Source organism: Battus philenor, unplaced genomic scaffold (genome assembly GCF_028537555.1).
Source record: "Battus philenor isolate CCGP_79_NKW_IND1 unplaced genomic scaffold, ilBatPhil1.0.hap1 SCAF_4, whole genome shotgun sequence".
NCBI classification, from domain to species: Eukaryota; Metazoa; Arthropoda; class Insecta; order Lepidoptera; family Papilionidae; genus Battus; species Battus philenor.
This window is the reverse complement of record NW_027181704.1, coordinates 13,644,346-13,666,967: the sequence shown is the minus strand read 5'-3', so window position 1 is coordinate 13,666,967 and position 22,622 is coordinate 13,644,346. Positions and strand designations below refer to the sequence as shown.

Genomic DNA, 22,622 nt, shown 5'->3' with positions numbered 1-22,622 from the left:
AATTTGCGGTAACATTTTTAAACGAAAATTCTCGAAGTGAAATTCTATTTTACTGGCAACATTAAACTGTGGTGGCATTTTAACTTTACTTACATCAACGGTTTGTGTGAGATAGTAACTTTTCTTCTAAACTCCGCGCAAAGTTGAAAACATTTCATATCTTGTTACAAAGTTATTTATACCAGTATATATTTTTAAGTCGAAGCTAAAATTTCACGTTGTATTTAATGACAGGCTTAAAATTTATATTTAATACGAAAATTCATTAATTATACTATCGTAAATATTACTCACGGATGAGCCATCACAGACTAGCTAAAGATTAAGGCAGGGTCTTTAAAATATGGAAACAATGCGTTATAAGCTATTTTGCCACACTATCTGCAGATAAGAAGATAACTTCAACAAATCGGTTGTAAATAAAGTAGTCAATAGAGGCGATCACCTACCTCCTGGTTTGATTATGTCAAATTAATAATAGGATTCTCTTTTAATGCTGCCCTGTATAAAGTAGAGTTTAGAATAGTAATCAAAGAAATTGTCATCGATTCCTTGAAGTCGCTTCAAAACGAATGCGATCTTTTAAAAAGAACAGACGACTGAAAAATTTACGTTATAATGCAGATAATATTATATCATTGTATAACATATAGTAAAGATTAAATAGGTGAATTTACAGTTTTTTAAAGTCAAAAATAATTAAGACAAGAGGTTTTTGTTATGAAACCTTAGATAAAATAATAACAAAAGCATAGCGATTCCATTACCAACAGTCAAACGTCGTACTAATCTCATTAAAAGTCCGTTATTAAAAAAAGAAAAAAAATGTGTCTGCCAGGAAACTAATTAAAAATAGTCGGGACACGGAGCTACTAATTGAAAAATCGATATTACTTCATTAAAAACATATTTGCCTAATATTAAAGTTCGTAAAAATTTTATCACTTTTAAATGAGTATTTTATTTAATAAACCATCTCTCGTAACTGCTGAGAATCATGGCTCTTTCTGACTACAGCCTTTTAAACCAGCTGTTTTAATCGCTTGAGTTTTATTGCTATTTATTGTATCGCAGCACTGATTTTTCATTCTTTTTCCTGTATCCTTTATTTTATCCTTATCCTTTATAGGAGAAGCATTTAACCTCTTTCTCGTCTGATCTTAAGCGATGACCAAATGGAACCCATTCGCTCTAGTCTCGAAGACTTTTAAGTTATAATTGTCAGAATAAATATAACAATAAAATAGCAAATAAAACTAAATAAAAAAATGAAAAGTATATAGCACAAAATGTTTAAAATAAAATTAAGACTGTTAATGTAAAATTGAGGAGTGAGGTGAGGAATGAATGATATCAAATGAAAGAGAAAGGCAGAAGAATTGCGGAGAGAAAGATGTAGTACGAAAGATTATAAGAAGAATGAAAGAAGAGCGCGCATGTCCTTCCCAAAGATATGGGTACGAGGAACCCCAATAGCGATGGCCATTGTAAAAATTATCTGGAAACTGATTATAAATTCCCACCTTATCGTTATAAGGTGTGACTAACGTGTAATATCAATGAGTTATTACGTAATATGTTCTCTTGTAATAGATTTAAAAAGAATATTTAACAATTTTTTTTTCATAAATCGTTTAAAAATTGATTTTTACGTGATATAAAAACTTAATAATGAATCGTTCTATAGCTATATCAGGGATATCGTGAAAGTCGTCGTTACAGTCCATAGAGACCCACTGCAAGGTATAGGTCTCCCCCTAATATATCTATGGGGGGATAAACAATAGCCCACACTTGGCAGGCGAGTTAGCGATCGCAGTGTGGTAATATGGCACACAGAGGACGTTCGTGACATAAAAAATAACCTGTATGAGTTTGGTGTGAGTTGTTTTTTGAACAGACTGCTTTTGCAATTCTCGTAGCTTTACGTTGTAGAATGACATTACAGGTGTGCTTGTTTCTATGAAATGGTTTTTTTTTTTTTTGGTATGTCGTAAATATAAAAAATAGGTCATGTACATTTTGATATATACTTATTTTCATTTTATAAATTATAGACATACATGCCATTAAAAATAAGACCTAAACTTTACGAATAAACGTTAATATGAAGAACTTATTATATAAATGAATAAATGAAACGAGAGTAAGATTAATTAATATTTTTTAAAAGTATACGCCATATTCTTTATCCATTACTCTCGGCTTTGGAAGAAATAAAACTTCGTTAAAAGTCAGTCGTTAATGAATATTTCAAAACAGTTACAAGGGTGGAAAGTTATGAAGCTTCGGCGTCAGCCAAGATTCAAATATTTACCCGGGCGGTACAGACATTAAAGCGGAATACATAAACAGTACTAATGAAATTGCGTTCACAAATGATGCTAACGGAATACTGCGGCGTATTCTACAAACTTTATTCAAATACAAATTTCACTCGATGACGATTTCTACCTAATCTTCTTAATGGTTAATTCTAAACGTTTTTAACATTACTTATTAGCTCATATTGCAATGTTTTAACGTGACAGTTTAGTTATATATCAATAATATCAAAAGTCATTAGTATTGACCAGTCAATAAAGATTAAAAAGAAGAACTTAAATTTAATTTAACTATTAATGTCCACAAACAAGTTTAAAGAGAATGCGCAGCAGCGTCCCTATGTGCTGTAATACGACATTACTATCGGCAACTGGCCTGCCAAGTGTGGCGATTAAGGTACATCCTGTCATAGATATTTTTGAGGGGATCATAGGGGAGGCGTAGATATTGCTGTGGGCGTCTATGTGCTGTAACGAATCAATGTTGACAAGGTGTCAGAAATATCAAAAATAAAAGTACTAAAAAGGAGTAGAAAATTGCTACCGTTCTTATTTTCAGTCGATAGATGTCCACTACAAGGCGTAGATCATAACGATGAATGCTCTTGCGCTGCTCGCATCTAGCCACTTTCCACTACCTTAGCTATGCCGTCGCTCCATCTAGTAGAGAGTTACCGGCTCGTGTTTACTACTCGTGAATCTTTCGACCCCAGCAGTCATCTCATTATTGCTTATACACACGATCAAAATAATAACCAGTCTGCCTGGACTATACAGAGGAAGAATCAAAACACAATTACAGTTATTTAGATTTTACATTATAAACTTATTTAAAAAATTTTGTCAGATATTTTAAATACAAGAAATAAAAATACGAGCTAAAGTTTACAAATTCTTCATTGGTTTGAATGTACCCATATATAATAAAGATCTATATGATATCTTATACAATCCGTTTCTTAGTTTTTAATCTAAAGTTAAGATTAATAAAATATGTATATATATTCGAAAAATCTTGTAATGTCATTCATGAGGTTTTACTTCATTCAAATGTCATGTAAATGATTAATATAATAATGAAGACTTTAAAAATTGATGAATTTCATTTAAAAGAGCAACTGTTGAGCTTCTGGATATCTCTACTCAACAGATCAGCGTTTCCTGCCGGTGGTAGTTTACTATTTATAATGTTAAAATAATCGACGATTCAAAAGCCCATGTAAAAGCCTACTTGAAAATTTATTTTAATATGCATTGGTTATTAAGCATTATACGGTCAAAATGATGACCATGAAAAGCCTCAACTTTATTTATTTAGCTATTAAAATCTACAGGTAAATGTAAATGACAAAATTGTCCGTTTTGTTTAACTCGATACTGCTAATTATTATAATAGAGCTTGCGGCTTTGATGTCAAAAATAGACGAACCGGGGAGTTATTCCAAATTGAAATTTTAGTTAGCCCCAAGGAAGCCTTCAGATAATAAAAAATAATAAATAAAGTCAAATGTATTTGTATATAACAATTACTCATAATTTCACACTATTTTTTAACTCGTCAGTATACTTTTCTATAAGCAGAATCGGTAATTGTGGTATGTGTGTATGTATAGACACATAAAATAAAATATATAGTTCGATACAATATTGCCTGCTTGTGTCCGAGCAATCGGCTCAAATTTAATAGGACACTATCAACTTGCTACAATAAACTTGCTAATTACAACTTTACGTGCTCTGACCACGTACTCGACTTTGTAACATATTTATGATAAAATTATCGTACATAAAATAAAAGTTAAAATAGTCGTAAATATGTGGTGTTGTGTTACGGTTTGTTTTAAGTGCGCTTAAAAGGGTTGATACAGCTCATTTGTCAGCAAAAAGCTTTTAAACCTATTTCCAATCGTCCTGAATAAAGTAACAACTCTGATATAATAATTATAAAACTTTATTTCATTCCATATAAATAACTTAAAATTAGTAATTTTAAATAATAGTTTCGATAATTTTATACTGTTTGTAAGGACGCCCTCAGGGTAAAAGCCTCCCCCAAGGCTGTCTATTTTTCTCTATCTTTGGCTGCTTGGAGCTACCCGTGATCTGCCGTAGCCACGATCTCGTCAGTCCATCTGGCATTAGGTCTGCCTCTCGCCCTGGTACCTCTTGGTACCGTCCATTTTATTACCCTATGTGTCCACAAGTTATCAGCGAACTCTGATATATGTTACATTCATTTGTTTTTTATAAAGAAATTCGAATTCGTTGTGGGCGGGGTGCAAGAAAGGCTTTTGCGGGTGGTGACCACCACCCGGTAGACGCGGCGGAGGAAGGCTCCCTACTAAATGTGATATATTCAAGGTCGCGGAAAGTCGCCGGAGCCCCAAGAGCGGTCATGGTGGCGATTTTCGGGGGAGACATACGCCTTGCAATAGAAGTCTATCACCTAATATGATGGTGAACAGTACATAGGCTACAGGAACAGATAGTAAACAATAATTCATTTTAATATGAAATAACAGGAATTTTTAAAACCATTTGTGATACTATGTTATCATTTCGTTTTTTTTTAACTGAATGCGTTTTGAATAGGTGAGATGGCAAATGACCTGAACATTTACTTCGTTGGAGCTTTTACACTTATATCCAACCACTATGTATATTTGAATTTTCTAACATTAGCATTTTCAGTGAATGATTCCAAGAAAAACTAAATTGTTGAGTTGTTATATTCAACCTATCATCGTCATCAACATATCAGCCGATATACATCCATTATAATCACAGACATAAATATACTTATAAATATCATATATTACTTTACAATTTTTAATATGTATGTTTAATTATATGTATGTTTAATTTTTAATATGTACGTTTTGTGTTGCCAGTGACGATATACTAATCCAAGACGTGGCCGCATACACGGAGCCATAATAAGCAAATCACTCAGAAAATACCATGGTAACCGATATCGAAGAATTGCTCGTTGCAAGTCGCAAGTTGCAGTGCGCTTGCTAGATACATCGCTCGTGAAACCGATGGCCATTGGAGTCGATTTGGAGACGGTTCTCGAGTGGTTACTACAAGTCAGTAGACGTGACGTGGCTGGACCGACGACATAGTTAATAATGGAGCGTTCATCCGTCGAAAAAAAGAATTACTTGACTAATAGTAAACCTTATTAGTTTAGTTAAGACATATCGGTAACACGTTGAGCCTCAAAGAGAGTGAGGATGTGTTACGAAAGATTTTGATTTTCTTAACACTTAACTTAAGGTCTGTTCACAACAATTCTATCATTTAGACATTTTTTTTTCTTTAATGGTCCTCGCAGTTGGGGACCTCTCGTTCCCCTACCTCGTGTGGGACAGGGACTTTTTAATTCTAGTCATTTATTCATTTTTTTTTATTTTTTTTTATTATTATCATTCTTCTCTTTCATATATCATCTTATCTGTCGTACTGTTTCTTTCATTCTACAATTTTCCCAGTCTTTCTCTTTCATTCCATTAGCCATACATTCATCCTCAACCACTACATTCTAGGTTTCCTTACTATTTTATTTTGCAACATTATTTATTGTTCAAATATTTAACATGTATAATTCCTTTTATTTCTATATTTTAGTGTTCGTTTTATTTTTATTTATTGCATTTATTACCACCTTCCTGCAGTAGCTGAGGAAGCATTCTCTCTCCCCTTCGTCTTGCATGATGGCCGAAATATTCCTTTCCTCTATCTTTTTGCCCATCCGGCATTCGGAATCTGCGCGCAGTCTTCCGAACGCCGGACTCATTTAGACATTAAAATGACTTACCTATAGATTGGTACGTCATCTTTATACCAAACGACTAGGAGCAAAGCGTCCGGGGGCTGCGGTGACCGGGTGTCACAGGGAAGTGTCGCGTCACCTCCGGAGACCGCAGATAAATTGACCGCATCGAGGGACTCCGCTCTCGCGCTCCATGAACCTTGCCGAAGACCTGTTGAATATAAACGTTTAGTATAAATAGATTATTAATAAAAATAAGTACATTTGTATATAATGACAATTTAAAGTAAATCAATTTATAAATAAATTATTTTTTTATTCATAATTTTAGTCGTAGGATCTTCACAGCTGTAAAAAGACTTTCACCTGTCCTCAACTTCCAATAGAACTAATTGGAAACGATTCACATGCAGCGTCTTCCTAATATCTTAACAAAACCGTCTGTCTCATCCATATTCAGGGTGATCATTTTACGGGGTGATTGCAGGTGCTGGATATCCACTCCATAATCTTAAGACTCCAGCGATCATCTGTTCTGCGCGCTATGCGACTTTCTCACTGTCACTTAAATTTGTCTTTCCGTTAAGCTATCTCGGCTACTTTCGTTAGTGTACGGATGTCCTTATTTCTGATTTGGTCTAAATTAAAAAAAAAACCGTAGGTAACGTTAGTACTTCTGTATCTGATACACAGTTTGAGATATTTTTGAAGCTCACAAACTTAATGTTTCTTTTTTAAATGATGAAAAAAGATTTATTTTTCGATGACTCATTGTTCGCTATATTGTAATGAGCAAACTGTATCATTAACTAATGTAATATTTCTTCAATTCAGATGATGGATTATTAAAAACATGTACAGTAGCTATTATGTTTACTTAATTATTGTAAATGAAATTAGTTTCAATTTATAAAGTCAATTTTCATTCTCGTTTTTGTGTATTCGTATACAAGGATTTCAAAAATGTTTCAAGAGGATGAAAATGACTTGTAATTTCATTTAAATATTTTCTCCTTCGAAGGTATAATTGAATTTTCAAAATACATAATGAGAAGGCTTTACACATAGTTTGAGCCGTGGACGAATAGCCGACAGTCATTTCGATTTCCGTAGAAAATTGTTCACAAAATTTGAATCGTACCTTCGAAGTGAATGCCAAGCATGATCGTGACAAATGGCCCGATTAACAATCCAAGTCTTCGACAAAGGAGATGGCGCGAATAACGATCCAATATATCAAAGGAGTTTTCTTAACGCTGACGAGTCTTTGAAGGAATTACGTGTTTATTAAAGCGAAGTCTGATCTGTAAGATACTTGATTAGAATTGAGAAATATATCGCTGAAAACGTGATACGAAGCTTTCTTATCCATACAGGATAAGCCTCTCCTCATATGAACTTTATATTACATAAACCTTAAAAAAATATCTAACACCGTCTTTCCATATTAATGCTGACAAGTTATTTATTTATTTTCATCTATGTCACAAAAATAAATTTAATACTATAACTAGATGGAATTTTTTGGAAAAGGTTATGCATTACATAGGGCGTCCTTCAGCTGATAACAAGAAAAAGCTCAAATATGTATGTGATGTGTTTAATGTTACGCTGCTAGCTATTTTGTCTTTGTGCAGCTTCGGATATATTCAGAGCATGGAAACAGAGGTCCGTGAACATCTAGTTATATAGAATACGTTTGCAAGAAGAGGGATTATACCCGTGTAGGTGTGTAGTGTTTTGTGTAAAGTGACTGATTTTTTTTTTTAATTTTGAAACATATTTTTTTTATAATCCCTGCTATTGGGGGCCACTTTATTTGCAATTTAATTTTTCACATGATTTTTTATTTCCTCTCTCTTCTTTCATATTTTACTTTCTCTTTCGGTCTATGATCTATCTTTCATGCTACATTTCTACTTTCTTACCCTTTTGCTCTGTTCATCTATCTTTCTTTCCTCTTTTCTTATTACATTTTTCACTTTACATTTTTATTTTACATTTTTACTTATTTTCTATAATACATTATATATCACATTTGAGTTTTATTTTATCACATTTTATCACATTTCTTATTGTATATTAGGATTTTTATTTTTTTGTATATCGTTTTTAACTAATTTCTTCAACAAGCGAGGAATTCTTTCCTAGTTTCTGTTTCGCCTATCAGGGAGGCTATTGTCTCCTCCCTGATTTCAACGCCAGACCGGCACTCGAAGCCGTGCCGGAGTAAATATATTTCAGGCTCGATGCGGGCAGCACAAAATCGGTCACCATGGTTACTTTTATGAGGTCCTATACCTTACAGTAGGCGTCTATCGGTTGATATGAGAATGATTATATCGATTATTTTTAATAGCAATGTTCATTTTGTCAAGTTTATCATTGAATACGCCTTCCTATTTTTACCGCTTCATAGTTTTTGTTGACCGAATATTAATAGATATGAAATAAATATTTGCTTTACTGTAGCTTTCGTAAACGTGAAATACCGTAAATAGTTAAGTATCTATAATAAACTAGTTATTATAAATTTTATATCATGTATCGTGTATCTCATAAATTATATCACGATATATATCGTTGATATACTTTACGTGATAAAATTAAAGTTTTATTTCTGTTCTGAAAAATATTTCGCAAGTCACATAAAATAACTCGTGAGACACGGAACAGAATTTTCTTATGTTAGTGAAACGTACGAGCAAGTTTTACGGGCAAACATTGGAAACAACTGTTCCACCCTGTACGTGACGCGAGATAGACAATTGTTTTGAGCTGACGATAGTAGCACTACTGAAAAGACATATTGCTTGGCAAAGCCATCGCGTACTCGATGTATGTTGCTTATTTAGCAAACTTAGCTGTTCGCGATATGGTTATTGGAGAAAAGAAATTATTTATAGTCGATATTAAAGCTATATTTTCTTTAAGGATATTCACATTGGAATATTATTAATTTGTTTCTTTTATATATTTACTTTAACATTAAACATACCCTTACTATATACTAGTTATGGTATGTTTAGTGTATATAATGCATATTGAACTTTGCATTGAAAATGCAGATATCCACCTTATTGCTTCTGCACATATGACTTCATGATATTTTCTCTCTAATTAACGTACGTTATTATACTTTTTTCCATCCTATTTATTATTAAATTTAATCAAGGAAATTTAGGAGGAATAGTTACCTAGAAAGTGTTGGTATGATTGGTGTTGAAGATCTCAAATGTGAGATACACGGCGTACATTAAATAGAGTAATAATATATATATATATATATATATGTGTGTGTGTTTTTTTTTTTTTTTTTTTTTTTTTTTTTTTTTTTTTTTTTTTTTTTTTTTTTTTTTTATAGAGGTTTAAAAATACCTTTACGTATCATAGGGCCTGATGTTGGTGCCCCGTATGTCGGACTCGATCTAGATCAATACCGACTAAAAACAATCCTCTCTCTTCGGTATCCCTGGTCCCCACGGCATGGCCGTTAGGCATTACTTCGCGGGGGGGATTTAGCCGCAGCTTTCTCTGATAGAGTGGCTGTTCAGGCCAACTTCCTCCGCTCTTGCTCTATTTTACGCAACTCCTTTAGCACCGTCGTACAGTACGCGCTCGTAAGTTCCCAGGCCGAAGGCGAGGATAGCATTGTAGCTATCAGAGTTTCAGGATAGATTTTGCATCCTACACCTTCTTCCCAAGACCTCCTGGCTTCGTTAAATCGGGGGCAGACGAAAAAGACATGCTCTGCATCTTCAATCATTCCGACACAATTAGGACAGTCAGGGGAATCTTCGTATTTGAACCTATGGAGATACGCTCGGTAACAGCCATGGCCGGATATCATCTGAGTCAGGTAGTAGTTCAACTCTCCATGATCTCGGTTCACCCATGACTCTAGGTTTGGTATAAGCTTACGCGTCCATTTTCCTTTCGTCGACTTATCCCAGGACGATTGCCACTGTTGCAAGCTTTTCAGTCTTCCCCGAATTCTAAGTTCAGCTGAAGTTGGGTCTGATTTGCTTTTTTTGCTACGGTACAGATCAGTTCTTTCGTCTGCAAGAAGCGCAACAGGAACCATACCTGCTATCACGCATGCTGCATCCTCCGATACTGTACGAAAGGCGCTAGCTACCCGTAGAGTGCTGACTCTATAAACAGAGGCGATTTTCCGTCGGGACTCCTGTTTGCTCAGTGTGTCGGACCATATGGGTACTCCGTACATAAGCACTGACGTAGTCACCGACGCTAATAACTTCCTTCTGTTTTGTTTGGGACCTCCGACATTAGGCATGAGTCGGCAGAGTTTAGCTGTCACCAGAGACGCTTTCGCTGCTGCTCTCTCAGCCTGATCTTTAAAGTTTAGCCTATGGTCGATCATTACTCCTAGGTACCGTATAGCTGGTTGAGTTGCGATTTCACAGCTGCCGACATTGAGTGTGATGGTCTCCGCAACTCTCCTGCCAGTAATGAGCACTGCTTCCGTCTTCTGCTCAGCCAGTTCTAGTCCGACTGACCTCATCCACAGGGTGATTACTTGGAAGGATCTTTCAAATGCCCACTTCACTTCCTCCACGTGTTTCGCTACTATAACGACTGCTAGATCATCAGCGAATGCGACGAGTTTAGTTTCGCTGGGTAGATGTTTCTTTAGGAGTCCATCGTACATAGCGTTCCACAAAAGTGGCCCTAGTACTGACCCCTGTGGGACGCCTCCGGTGACTTTGTACTCCTCCGTCCCGATTTCCGTAGTGTATATGAGGACCCTATCAGAGAAGTAACTAGCGACTATTTTACGTAGGTATAGAGGTACATTCAGTGAGCTAAGTGCCCCCATGATGACCTCCCATTTTGCTGAGTTAAAGGCGTTTTTAATGTCCAAGGTGGCAACCAGGCAGTATTTTATCGAGCCTCTCTTCCATCTTTTCCCAGACACTGCTAGTTTTTCTATATTGACTACTTGCTCTATAGCGTCCAGCGTAGACCGGCCTTTTCTGAACCCATACTGTGAGTTAGCTAGGTGGGGTTCAACTGCTGCTTCGATCCTGCTGTGGATAATACGTTCTAGTATTTTCCCCGCAGTATCCAGCATACAGAGGGGCCGGTATGACGATGGCTCGTCTGGTGGCTTCTTACCTTTAGGGAGAAGTACCAGTCTCTGTCGTTTCCACGCGGTAGGAAAGGTCCCTTCCAGTAAGCAGCTATTGTAGGCCTCCAAGAAGACTCCTGGTGTTGCTACAATAGCTTGCTTAAGAGCTACGTTGGGGATCCCATCCGGTCCCGGAGCTTTGTTGTTTCCAACCCTACCGCATGCTACCATTAGCTCCTTCTCGGTAATAGGGGGGATTTCATTCGGATCCACAATCCCTAGTTGAAAGGAGGATTTTGGTTGCGTGGGGAACAGAGCTCTGACAATTCTTCCCAGTAGAATAGGACAAGTGGGCGTTGTATTCTCATGTCTCAGTTGTTTAACTACAACCTGGTACGGCTTGCCCCATGGATTCTTTTCAACCTCTTCCAACAATATTTTCCACGCGTTTCTCTTGCTCTCTTTAATGGATTTATTTAATTTTAATCGCGCTTCCTTATATTTGTCGTAGAGCTGCTCGAATTGTGGTGTTTTCCGAGCCCGTTGGGAGGTTCTACGCGCCTTAACACATATTTTCCTAAGCTCAGCAATGTTATCATTCCACCAGTACACCGGTGGGGTTCGGTTGTTGTTGCGTCGCCTTGGCATTGTTGCATCGCAGGCCTCGGTCAGCCTCCTTATGATTTCAGCCGCCTTTTCACTGGCACTTTTGGAAAGCAGTGGTCGATCCTCGAGTGCTATCTTGAACAGGCCGGGATCATACATGCTAGTCCTCCAACCCACTGAGCCAGTTCTTGTGTGTGGTACTCTATTTGTATTTGGCTTACATGATACCTCCCAGTATATGGCACAGTGGTCGCTAGCGGTGTAAGTATCCGTGATCTCCCAACTGTTTTTCCTCTTGCCAGTGTACTGCTGACGTAAGTGAGATCCACAATTGAGCTCGCCTCGCCTCTTGTGAACGTGGGTTTATCGCCTGTATTAAGTAAGGCGACGTCCAACAGTGACATCGCTTCCAGAAGCTGGCAACCTCTAGTGTTAGTAGCTTTACTACCCCAGTCCACTGCCCAAGCGTTAAAATCTCCAGCTATAGCTACCGGGGAGTACATTCGGGCATCCTCCACTAATTTGGCCAGGAACCGGACGAACTCATCGTGTGTTAGGCTAGGTGGTGCATAGCAACTGTAGAAATGTATTCCATTAAATTTGGCTCTTACAAATCCAGAACAATTATTTTGATTACCCTGGAGAGGTTTAGTGCCACATGCCCAGATGACAGCTTTTCCTTCCTTATCGGTGATCCAGTTTAGGCCACTGATGTGCTTATAGGGTTCCGAAATTAGTACTATGTCTAATTTTAGCTCCCGTACAGTCTGCATGAGTAGGTCTTGGGCAACCTCACAATGATTAAGATTAATTTGTAGTACCTTGATCATTTTTGAGGCTGTCTTAACATCTGAAGTGCTTTTTTAAATACAGGGCAATGACCACATCCTGCAATGTGAGCACAGTCTTCGGAATTCCCAATGTCAACACAGAGGACACATCGGGCTTCCTTACCGCACTCTTTGGCTTTGTGGCCTATTTGCCCACATTTGATGCAGCTCTTCGATCTGTCATGTTTGTTGCTGCATTTGTTTGCAACGTGACCATAGTGCCAGCACCTGAAGCATTTTATAGGCCTTTGAGTAGCTCTTATTCTACAATTGACCCAACCTATCTTGATGTTTTGCCGCTCTGTTAAGGTTCTGGCCAATTCTGCTGCTACTCTAATAGAAGCCGTAAGTGTTCCTCCGTATGCTTTGCGAAGGGACTTGACGCAGCGTTCAGAAATATGGCTTCCTCCGCCAGTTATTTTCTGTAGGGCTTCTACGATTTCAGGCACCGTCGTGGTTTCGTCTAGGTCCTTAATCTCTAATTCCTGTTCAGGTACTTTGCATACTACCGTAGCATCTTTTCCAAGAACTGTGGAAATGGTGTTTCTTATCTCCTGCGTTTTATCTTTTTGATTTTTCGCTAGGATAAGAAGCATATCGCCCGTAGCCGTCCTTCTAATTTTATCAACACATTTGCCTATATGATCCGCGGAAGCATCTTTTTTGACCCGCTTAAGGATCTCGGCGTACTGATCCTTCTGGCTTGGGCGAATGATAAGAGCACTCGGACGCGTTACTACTTTTTTCTTGGGTTGCTTTTTCTTTTTTACCTCTTTCCACTCCGAGTGATCGTGTGGAAGTGGCGGCTTTGGCTTCAGCTCTGACCTTACCGTAACTGCTAAGTCCGTTGTATTAGCTTTTCGCAGTTTCGGTGCCTGGCTGATCTCCAAGGGTGAAGAGCGTTCCGTCCTTTTGACTTTTCGCGTTTTTCGGCTCTTCGGTGTTGCCGATTTGCTTTCTTCATCGGTTTCTTTTACAGTCGTGTCCGTATACAATCTGTATAGAGACGGTGACGTTTGCACTTCTCCTACGGATGTGGTGGCGTTTGATTTTCCGACGCTTCCAATTTCCCTGGTGATCTTTGCAAACGATGTACCTAGCGCGGCCACATGTTTGCGTATCTCTCCATGAACGTTTAATTTGCCCTTTATGTACTCCGCCAGGGCAGTGATGTGTGTGTGTGTGTGTGTGTGTGTGTGTGTGTGTAACGTGTTCGTATTATTCTTCATATTATTAATAATCACTTGTATCTTTTTAAATGTTACTTGTACGTAATTTTGTTTAATTATTTTTTTAAACCACTTTCATACATAAATCGAAGTGGCAGAGACCTTTTACATTTAATTTTAAGTTCACCTCGGATTAAATTCAATATTTACATACTCTGAAATATTAATTTGTTACATCTAGGTGCTGCATATTTCTAACATACGTTCACTACGTTCAATATGTACTTTTCTGCCACGTCGGTGGCGGAATTATTACATTCTGGGTGCATAGCATGGAGATTTTTTTTATTTCCCAGATCACTTTTATATATGCGCGCTTACTAACCTGTTTCTCTATGTAATATATTTTATTTATCTACTGTTCATATTTCCCAGACTTTTCTTTTTCATTTAGAATTCCTTAAACTTTATCATATATATTAGTCATCCTTACTTATATTTATGAAAATCAGCAACTTTATTTAGCTTCGCTTAAGTGCTATTTCGCGCTGCTAACGGTGTATAGCGTGCTCCCGTTTCTAATCAGTGCATCTTTCGTTATCTTTTCATAAAACACATTCAGTGAGGTAAATTCTTATCTAAAAGACGATTAGAGAGTCGGATTCAATGAGATACTAAGAGAAAAGTTAAAAAGAGCTAACGTCGATATTTTGATACAGTAAGAATTGTGATTGGTCTATTAAACAGATTTTCATATTAGACTGCTTTTAATTATTTACTGCTGTTGGGTAAGAATGTAGTATATGTGTATTTGCACATTATCATCATCGTCATAACCAGATCAGCTGATAGACGCCCTCTGAAAGGTGTAGGCTAGATCAGTCTTGCGCTGCCCGCGTTTAGCGTCTTCTTGTTACCTATGTCGTAGGTCCACTTAGTGCGAGGCCTTCTTGAAGCAATTCTTGTTTTTTTTCAATGGCTCCCGCTATTGGAGGCCTCTTGTACCCTTAATTAGTTGGGATCAGGGTTTTTGTTTACATATAAGTTTTTCAGATTATTCATCTTTATTCTTCACTCACTGTCATACTTCTCAATTTCTTTTATTCTTACCTTATTTCCATCACAATATCTTTTTGTTCTTTCATTCCTTCTTGCTTTCATCGCCTTCCTTTCATCATCTTATTACTCTTAGGTGGCTAGGTACATTTTTTTTTTATTCGTTGTTTTATTATTTACATATTCTATTTTTTTATCACAGTTTTCTTTGGGTTGTGCTTTCTTAATACATTACTACACTTTTCTTATTCTATTTTTCCTATTATTAATTGACTAGTTATTTTATGTGCAGTTTATTAGGTTCCTACTTATCTATACTGTTTTGTTTCTATTAACAGTGTCACTCACCACCCTACGAGCAAACGATAGGAATGATGGGCTTGCATGTGCTGCAATTCTTGGTTGTTTGTCCATGTCCGTGACGTTGTTTCTTCTCCGGATTATCAATAGGTCTGTTCATAGCTTATATTGGTTTAACATTTTAATTATGTTTATGTTCGTCGTGTAACGATTACTTAATGTTTTTTATCGTAAACTATACGTTGTCTGTTACGTATAATTTACCGTAACAATTTTGTAGCACCAATATATTTCTGACAATAAAATTTTTATGTGTTGTATTAGTACTTTGTGTTGCTTGCTATAAACTGCGTATAAAAGACTTCTTTTATCATTATAAGAATTCGCTACCATATATAAATTTGGGTACACACACAAATATATATATATATGTTTTTAAATATATATATGTATATATATATATATACACATATATAAGATTTTTGGTTATAATAAGCAGGCAATACTAAAACCACCAAATTGAAGTAAAGATGTAACAATCTAAAGCAAAATTTTATTAATATCTAAAGTATATGAAATAATAAACGAGCGACATCGCGGGTACGAACTAGTGAAAAGCCTAGTTTAGATAGAAAGGAACAATTTGCGATCTGTTTCTTATAACAGGCACATATGCTACGTGACGGAAGGGGAACCCGGGGAATGTTTGCGAGGAGCACGTAATGCTCGAATTGTTACTGTAGATCGATGACGTAGGGGTGAACATTTCAAATTGCTATATTCCTTTGAATAACGTTATCCGTGTGTGAGGCATACGCGACAAATGTTTCAGTTCATTTTGACGCAATTACGTAAACTTAATGGTGATGTTTAACATTCTTTTTCTGATAACTAATATATTATAAAATAATCTTTTACTAAGATTTAGATTTCGTAACATCTATATTTACGAAAAGATATATAAATATTCCAAGATACAAGCTATATTAAATAATAATGAGTGCACAGTTTTTATCTTGTTAAAAACTATGAACGATTACATTTTTAAAATCATATTGAAAGTCACGATTAGTTTTGTATTATTTTCAAGTTGAATTATGATAAATTGTAATAACTAGCTTTATTAATTTATCTCAAACGATTTACTGGTAGAGAATTCCTCCGGCTTTAAATTCGACGAAATACATATATTGTAAACAAGTGCTGAATTAATAAATTAAGAAAATAAATGTTCAAACGTCATTTGGTAAATTTAAAATAGTGTCAATATTTATACTAGTTTGTACATTTAGAATTAAAACTTTATAGATATAGGAAAACTCTTTGATTTCGACACAAATTTCATGTATCCAATCACAGGCAGAATATTTTAATCATTTTAAGGAATTTCCAAAAAAACTTTAAATAATTACTAAACAAAATTTTTTAATATAGTAAAAAACTGGAAAAAGAGAGGGAGTTGTAACATAGTTTACAAGACTAGTTTGTATTCCAAACAGAAAAAAGTGTTGTTGAAATATGTAATATAAAAAGAGGTTGTAAGGCGAGATGAAAGACGAAGTGAGAAGATTTTGTAACTAACAGTCATAAATACTATGAGAGTAATATATTTTGTACTAGTGAATGTACAATTCACATAAGAGATCTCCTATGCGCATTCTTTAAGATAAACCAACCTTATACAATGTGGTTATTGTTTCTAGTCCTGAAATTGGGCGTCTTCTCTGAATTTCGCTAGTTTTACATAACAATCCCCAATACAGCTAGATGTTCCCATAACGGAATAAAAATCAACATTTATCTATGTTACCAGTTGCGGGTTTAGTACAAAAAAGTGGGACTTCAAATGTCTTGTGTTCACATTCTTACGTGTTTTAATGTATAATAACCAAAATTCCACCTTGTAAACATTTTCAAGTAATAATGTAGAAATATATATAGATGTCAACCCTTTACACTTTTTCTATTATTACTGAAGTGAGTTACCACTGGCAGGGAGTCTAAAGGAGTTCTTTTCATTAAAAATGACAATAAAAGCCAGGGGCCAGTATAATTCAGGGTAGAAACAATTGGACGCCGGGGGAACGTAAAATGTCGCAGGCAAAGAGAAAATTGTAAAAATACAACGCGGGGACAATTTTTATTATGACAGAAAATCTTTAGGGAAATGTGTTTGAAGTAGAGATTGAGTTCAACAAGTTAAACGATGAAAGGATTTTAAAGACGTCGTTTTGTTTATTTGCTTGTTTAGGCGAATCATTTGTTTAGTGAAAGCCACTGAATAAATGACTTGCTTTCTTAAGCAACAACAGCGGTAACATTTTTTTTTTCTTTGAAATTTCTGAGGTGCGACAATTGATTTCAAATAAATCTAGTTCCATTTATAAAATATGTCTTTCAAATGTTTGATTTGGGTGCTATATTTACAAATACAAAAACTTAGCACTTACAACCTGCACTGTCTATCTATAGTATAGTAACCATATTTGTTAGATTTTTATAAAATCTAAACTTTTGAAGATAATTTCAAAAAACACTAGAAAACACACAAAAAAAAAACTTCAAAAATGTATTTATAAACTACAGTAATTTATAATACATTCTAAGAATAATATATATTAAATTGGATTTAATAATCATTTCCGAACATCAATAATATATTTTTCCACTAGAGAGTGACAAGACAAGGCTTTTGATGTTCAAAATCATGCGCAAGATCACGTCTCTCTTAGATCTTAAAAAAAATCATCCTATAACAAAAAAAATGTAGCTTCTATGAGCTTAGTAACATACTAGCAATGGCGTGTTTATAATCAGCAATTGTTATACACTGCTTTTTCGTGGTTAATACGTTTTGTAGTAGGTATAATATTTTAGAAATTTATAGATGATTACCCTATGAAATTGAAAATCTTGTTTAACTTTATTTTATATTTTTGGAGATAAAATTTAGACTTTACGAGTTTATTTTTATTTCTTATATTTATCATGTCTGTCACGATTTTTTATAAAAATAAATTAAATAATGGTGCATAAATATTACGAGTAAATAATTAAAATGTATTGCGAAGCAAACAATGGAGTACATATTTCTTCAAAAACATCTCTCTGATGATCTCTAGTTTATAAGTTAATAATAGCCCACACAACCTTTTTGTATAACTATCTGTTTAAAAGAGATATAGAACAAATAGCGTTACAAAAACACGGATGTCATCTAGAGTTTACAGTATTTTTTCTATTTATTAATTATTAAGAATTTGTTTACTATCATAATAATAATTAAATTTGATAGAAACTATGATCAAATAAAGCACCTCTATTCTGAAAACTTTCAACTTAAAACAACACTACTTATCTGAGAAGTGTCTGCAACAAACTTGGTCATGATTTTTTTTTGTGATCTCTCTTACAAGAGTTTTTAATATAGAATAATTCATTCCCAAGCATTAAGATCGTTTTAAAATATTTTACCTGATGAAGGTTGTTATACTTTTTTGTTTTATAAAGAATATGCTATTGAATTTATAATTTATGTCTTGTATAAAAAAAAAACTTTCTTGTTTTTTCCGCTTTTTTTCTTAAATATTGCCATTCAATATAAATACCGTATATATACAAGAAAACTTATTTCAATTGTTACCTTGTATTACATATAATTTATAGTAGAGTTACTAAATTCTTATTTTTTAGTTAAAGTAACTCGGGCACGTTTTTGATAGCTTTCGCTTGATAGAAAATTAAAATTTTCTTAAAAAATTATTAGGTTCTTCTTTTGGGGCGAATCTCGAAAGAAGAACCAAATAATCTGATCAATGTCAATATAGTTTCACGAATAGATTCAGTCGAAGATAACTAGAATAAGTAAACCGACATCGCTATCAGGTAAGGTAGCTTGGAAAAATCAAATTGGGAGTATTGTAACTTTTTTTCCGAACAGAGCTACAATCACCCGGTCCAGTGAGCGGGTTAATTAATGTAATCTATTAACTTTTCTCATCTCCCAGGGGTCTTAAATCGCTCGTCAATTTTTGCTGAATCACCCTCCGTACTACGGACTCTTTATTTAACTAGAACGAAATTCCATTTTAATAATTTGTCTTTGTTGAGTTGTTCGTTTTTCTTCGTTCTAGGCTTATGAAGCTTTTCGCTTCATATTCCTATTTTACATTTTATTTTTTTCATTTCTTACTTAAAATGATTTATATTTGATTTAATCAGAAATCACTGTTCGTTTAAATAGGATAAATATATACATATGATTACCACTAGAAATAAACTCTAGTTTGTTAATTTTATTTTATACTGTGTAAAATGAATGGCGACCATGCGCCGATAGACGCGGCGTGGATAGGTCCCCTAGGTAGATCGACGAGACAATTAACGTTGTGGAAAGTCGTGTCATCGTGGCGTTTTTTGTGAGAGGCCTATACCATGCAGTGGACATTTATTATATTAATTAGTAGCTAAAGGACCTTAAATTAACCTTTTAAAAGTTTTTATAAGTATGTATATTTTTTGACTATTGTTTAAAAGGCATATAAGTTGCTAATCAAATAAATCTAAAAAAGTAAAATTCATAATATACATGATATTAACAAACGCACATATGGAATCTGTATTGGGTTATGCCCAGTACCGTCCCTCTGAGTTTTCCTGTTCCACCAGTGGCAATAACACAAGCTTAACATTTGTTGAAAGCGTAATCCTCTCCAAATAATGCGTAAGACGTCACGTATCAATATCGTCGCATGATACTGATGGATAAGGAATAATAATGAGAAGCAAACGCCTATACTCGAGCACTAAATACAGCAGCACATTGATGCGGCACCGATATAAATATTCATGATAGAGCAGAATACGCAGCATGTTAATGTCACAGATTAAACGTTAAAACTGTGGCACAAGTCACGAATTCGCGGCAAAAGAGTTTAAAAATACAAAATCACGTAGCGCAATTTATTTTTTGTATTCTTTTTATCACGAAACTACCGACACTGCAATTCTTTAGGGCGAAAGTTTTGCCGTCGAGTCTGATTATAATCTTTATTCAGCTGAACTGAAAAGATTTCTGTATTGAAGATGCCCATACAGTCTGAAGTACTTTTCGCCTGACGTGCGAGAAAGTTAGAGTACAAACATTATTTACAACAGAAAAATTAAAATGAAATTCTTTTTGTAATAACTTCTAAGAATCACGCGAAAATAAAGATGTTTTTTTTATTTATTTATACATATAGACATATATATTCAACAAAAAGGCATATTACATTTAAAAAAAGGAATCTTGAGTAGTGGTAGACTTGAAATCACTTCGCAGGTTAGATTCTTGGGTAGCAATCTTATGTAATTGACACTTTGTGTATTAATTACATAATATTACCACTGCTCACAAACAAATTTCCAAAAAAAAAATGCATAGCAACGTCGTCTGCGTACCATAATGCCACACTGCGATCGCCAACCCGCCTCCTGATTATATAGGTAGTCGTAGAGTAGAAGTTAGGTATACCCCCCATAGATATCTGTGAGAGGCCTATGACTTGCAGTGGGTATCTATGGGTTGAAAAGACGACAAGAAGATAAAAAGGGCAACAACAAATAACCAAAGTACAACCTCATCATACGATACTAAATATAAAAATTTCAAAATATTTTTTATAAGCACCCGAATAAGAAGTTAATGATTTACGTAATTTTTAATTACTTTTAAGGCCTGTTTTAAATTCTTAACTTAAATTTTAACGATTAACGTCTGTGTAGTACAGACGTTAATCTGAGGTGCTTTGTGTATTTTGTGATGCCATTTAGAGCAATAACAATAAACACAGACGACGCTATGATGTGTTTGTAACTTGGAAATTCTCGCGGTATGTGGGGCCTCCCTGCCTGTATCTATGGTCACTTTCCCTATGCTTTCAATGACACTAATAAATGTTCTTTTAAAATAGTCCCATGTCTATTAAATTTCAAAACACCACGCGTTTTACATCTTGTATTTTATACTATATTTAAAGTCAATTCTGACTATCAAAACAATGGCCGTCATTACATTTTGTTTGTGGAAAAAATGTAATAACGATCATTGTTTTGCAATTTGTCATTCGCCAACCTCAAGCGTGGCAATTATGTTATATTCCCCTATAGATATCTATGTGAGAGGCCTGTACTTTGCAGTGGGCATCTATATGGTGAAACTACATATTACTATTTTCTTTTATTAAAGATAATTCGGTTTTGAAAAAACGACTGAATTAAAATATAATAAAGTTTATTTCATTTAAAAAAAAATGTTAGAAAATATAATTGTTATAAATGAAATTGTTCCGCCTTTTACGCACACCGTGTACCATCTGATAACAAGGGCGGAGTAATACGCCGTGTATTCCACTCATGTGGCGCCGTCTGCTTTATTCCGCTAAGTAGATCCAATAGTTCAACTTCGCAAATGTCTAAACGTCGGCGAAGTTCTTTTTCAAACATACGTTGATGTACCAGAGTAGTTACATGTAAATCAAGTATGTACGTCTATACAAAGATCTTGACGGAAACTTATTAGGAATTAGCAATGACCACTCACAGTTTGTATAGCTCCGTATATTGAAATACCAATAAATAGAAAGCAGACACAGTTCACAGCAGTAGATGAGCAGAAAGAAGAAATACAGATAGTAGGTAGCAGCTGGTAACAATTAGGCGTAGTCGCAAGCTAATTGAAACACAAAGCAGCTTGAGCCAAGGTGCGTAACCGGAAGCAGACTGTAGTCCGTTTGGGCAAGGGCATGAAGATGCGCACGAGTCGTCTGTTGTTAATCATAATCTGGTAAGTAATGACATGCCAAAAAGAATATGGCTACGCTGCACACGTAAGGCTTTTACTTCGTACTTTTAATTTTTTATAATGTTTTTTTTTTTCGAAATTGTCATAATATTTGCGGTAGTTTTGTTTTATTAGAAGCCATACACACTATCTTTAATATTATCTTTTTAATATAGAGACTTTATTAAAGCGATTATATTATATTACTATACTATAATTATGTCATATTACTATTTATAATTTCACTGCATGGTAGTGTACCACATAAATCTTTCATATAAATAGTTTATAAGAGTGCCTACTTTCACAAACAAACCAAAATATGTATATACTTATATATATATGGTATGTGTGTTTGTGTTTGTGTGAACTTTAGTGTAAATATATATGTATATAAAGGCATGTATGTTTAGGTATGATTGCCTTTGTATGTTTTGTACACGCCAACTACCCATTATTTGTATTTCTACCTTTTCCATACTATGGGAGTCTGTAGAGATTGTCTTGTGTGATAACACTGCCCATTGACCTTATTTAACCTAACGTGTATAAAAAAAAAGAATATTAAAAAAATTAATTAAATAAATACAGTTTGGAGACATGTCATCTACTTTGAAATAAATACGAGTATGTGGAAAGTAAAAAGT

At 34.9% G+C, this 22,622-nt stretch overlaps 1 protein-coding gene across 1 annotated transcript in view; it reads right to left on the bottom strand.

Moving 5' to 3' along the window:
* The window catches only part of LOC137928904 (nephrin-like), an 86,853-nt gene that overhangs the window by 39,908 nt on the left and 24,323 nt on the right, over nt 1-22,622 (bottom strand). The window contains exon 2 of the mRNA XM_068771908.1: nt 6,145-6,310. Coding sequence (XP_068628009.1) covers nt 6,145-6,310 — 166 coding nt within the window. The remainder of the gene's footprint in view (nt 1-6,144; nt 6,311-22,622) is intronic.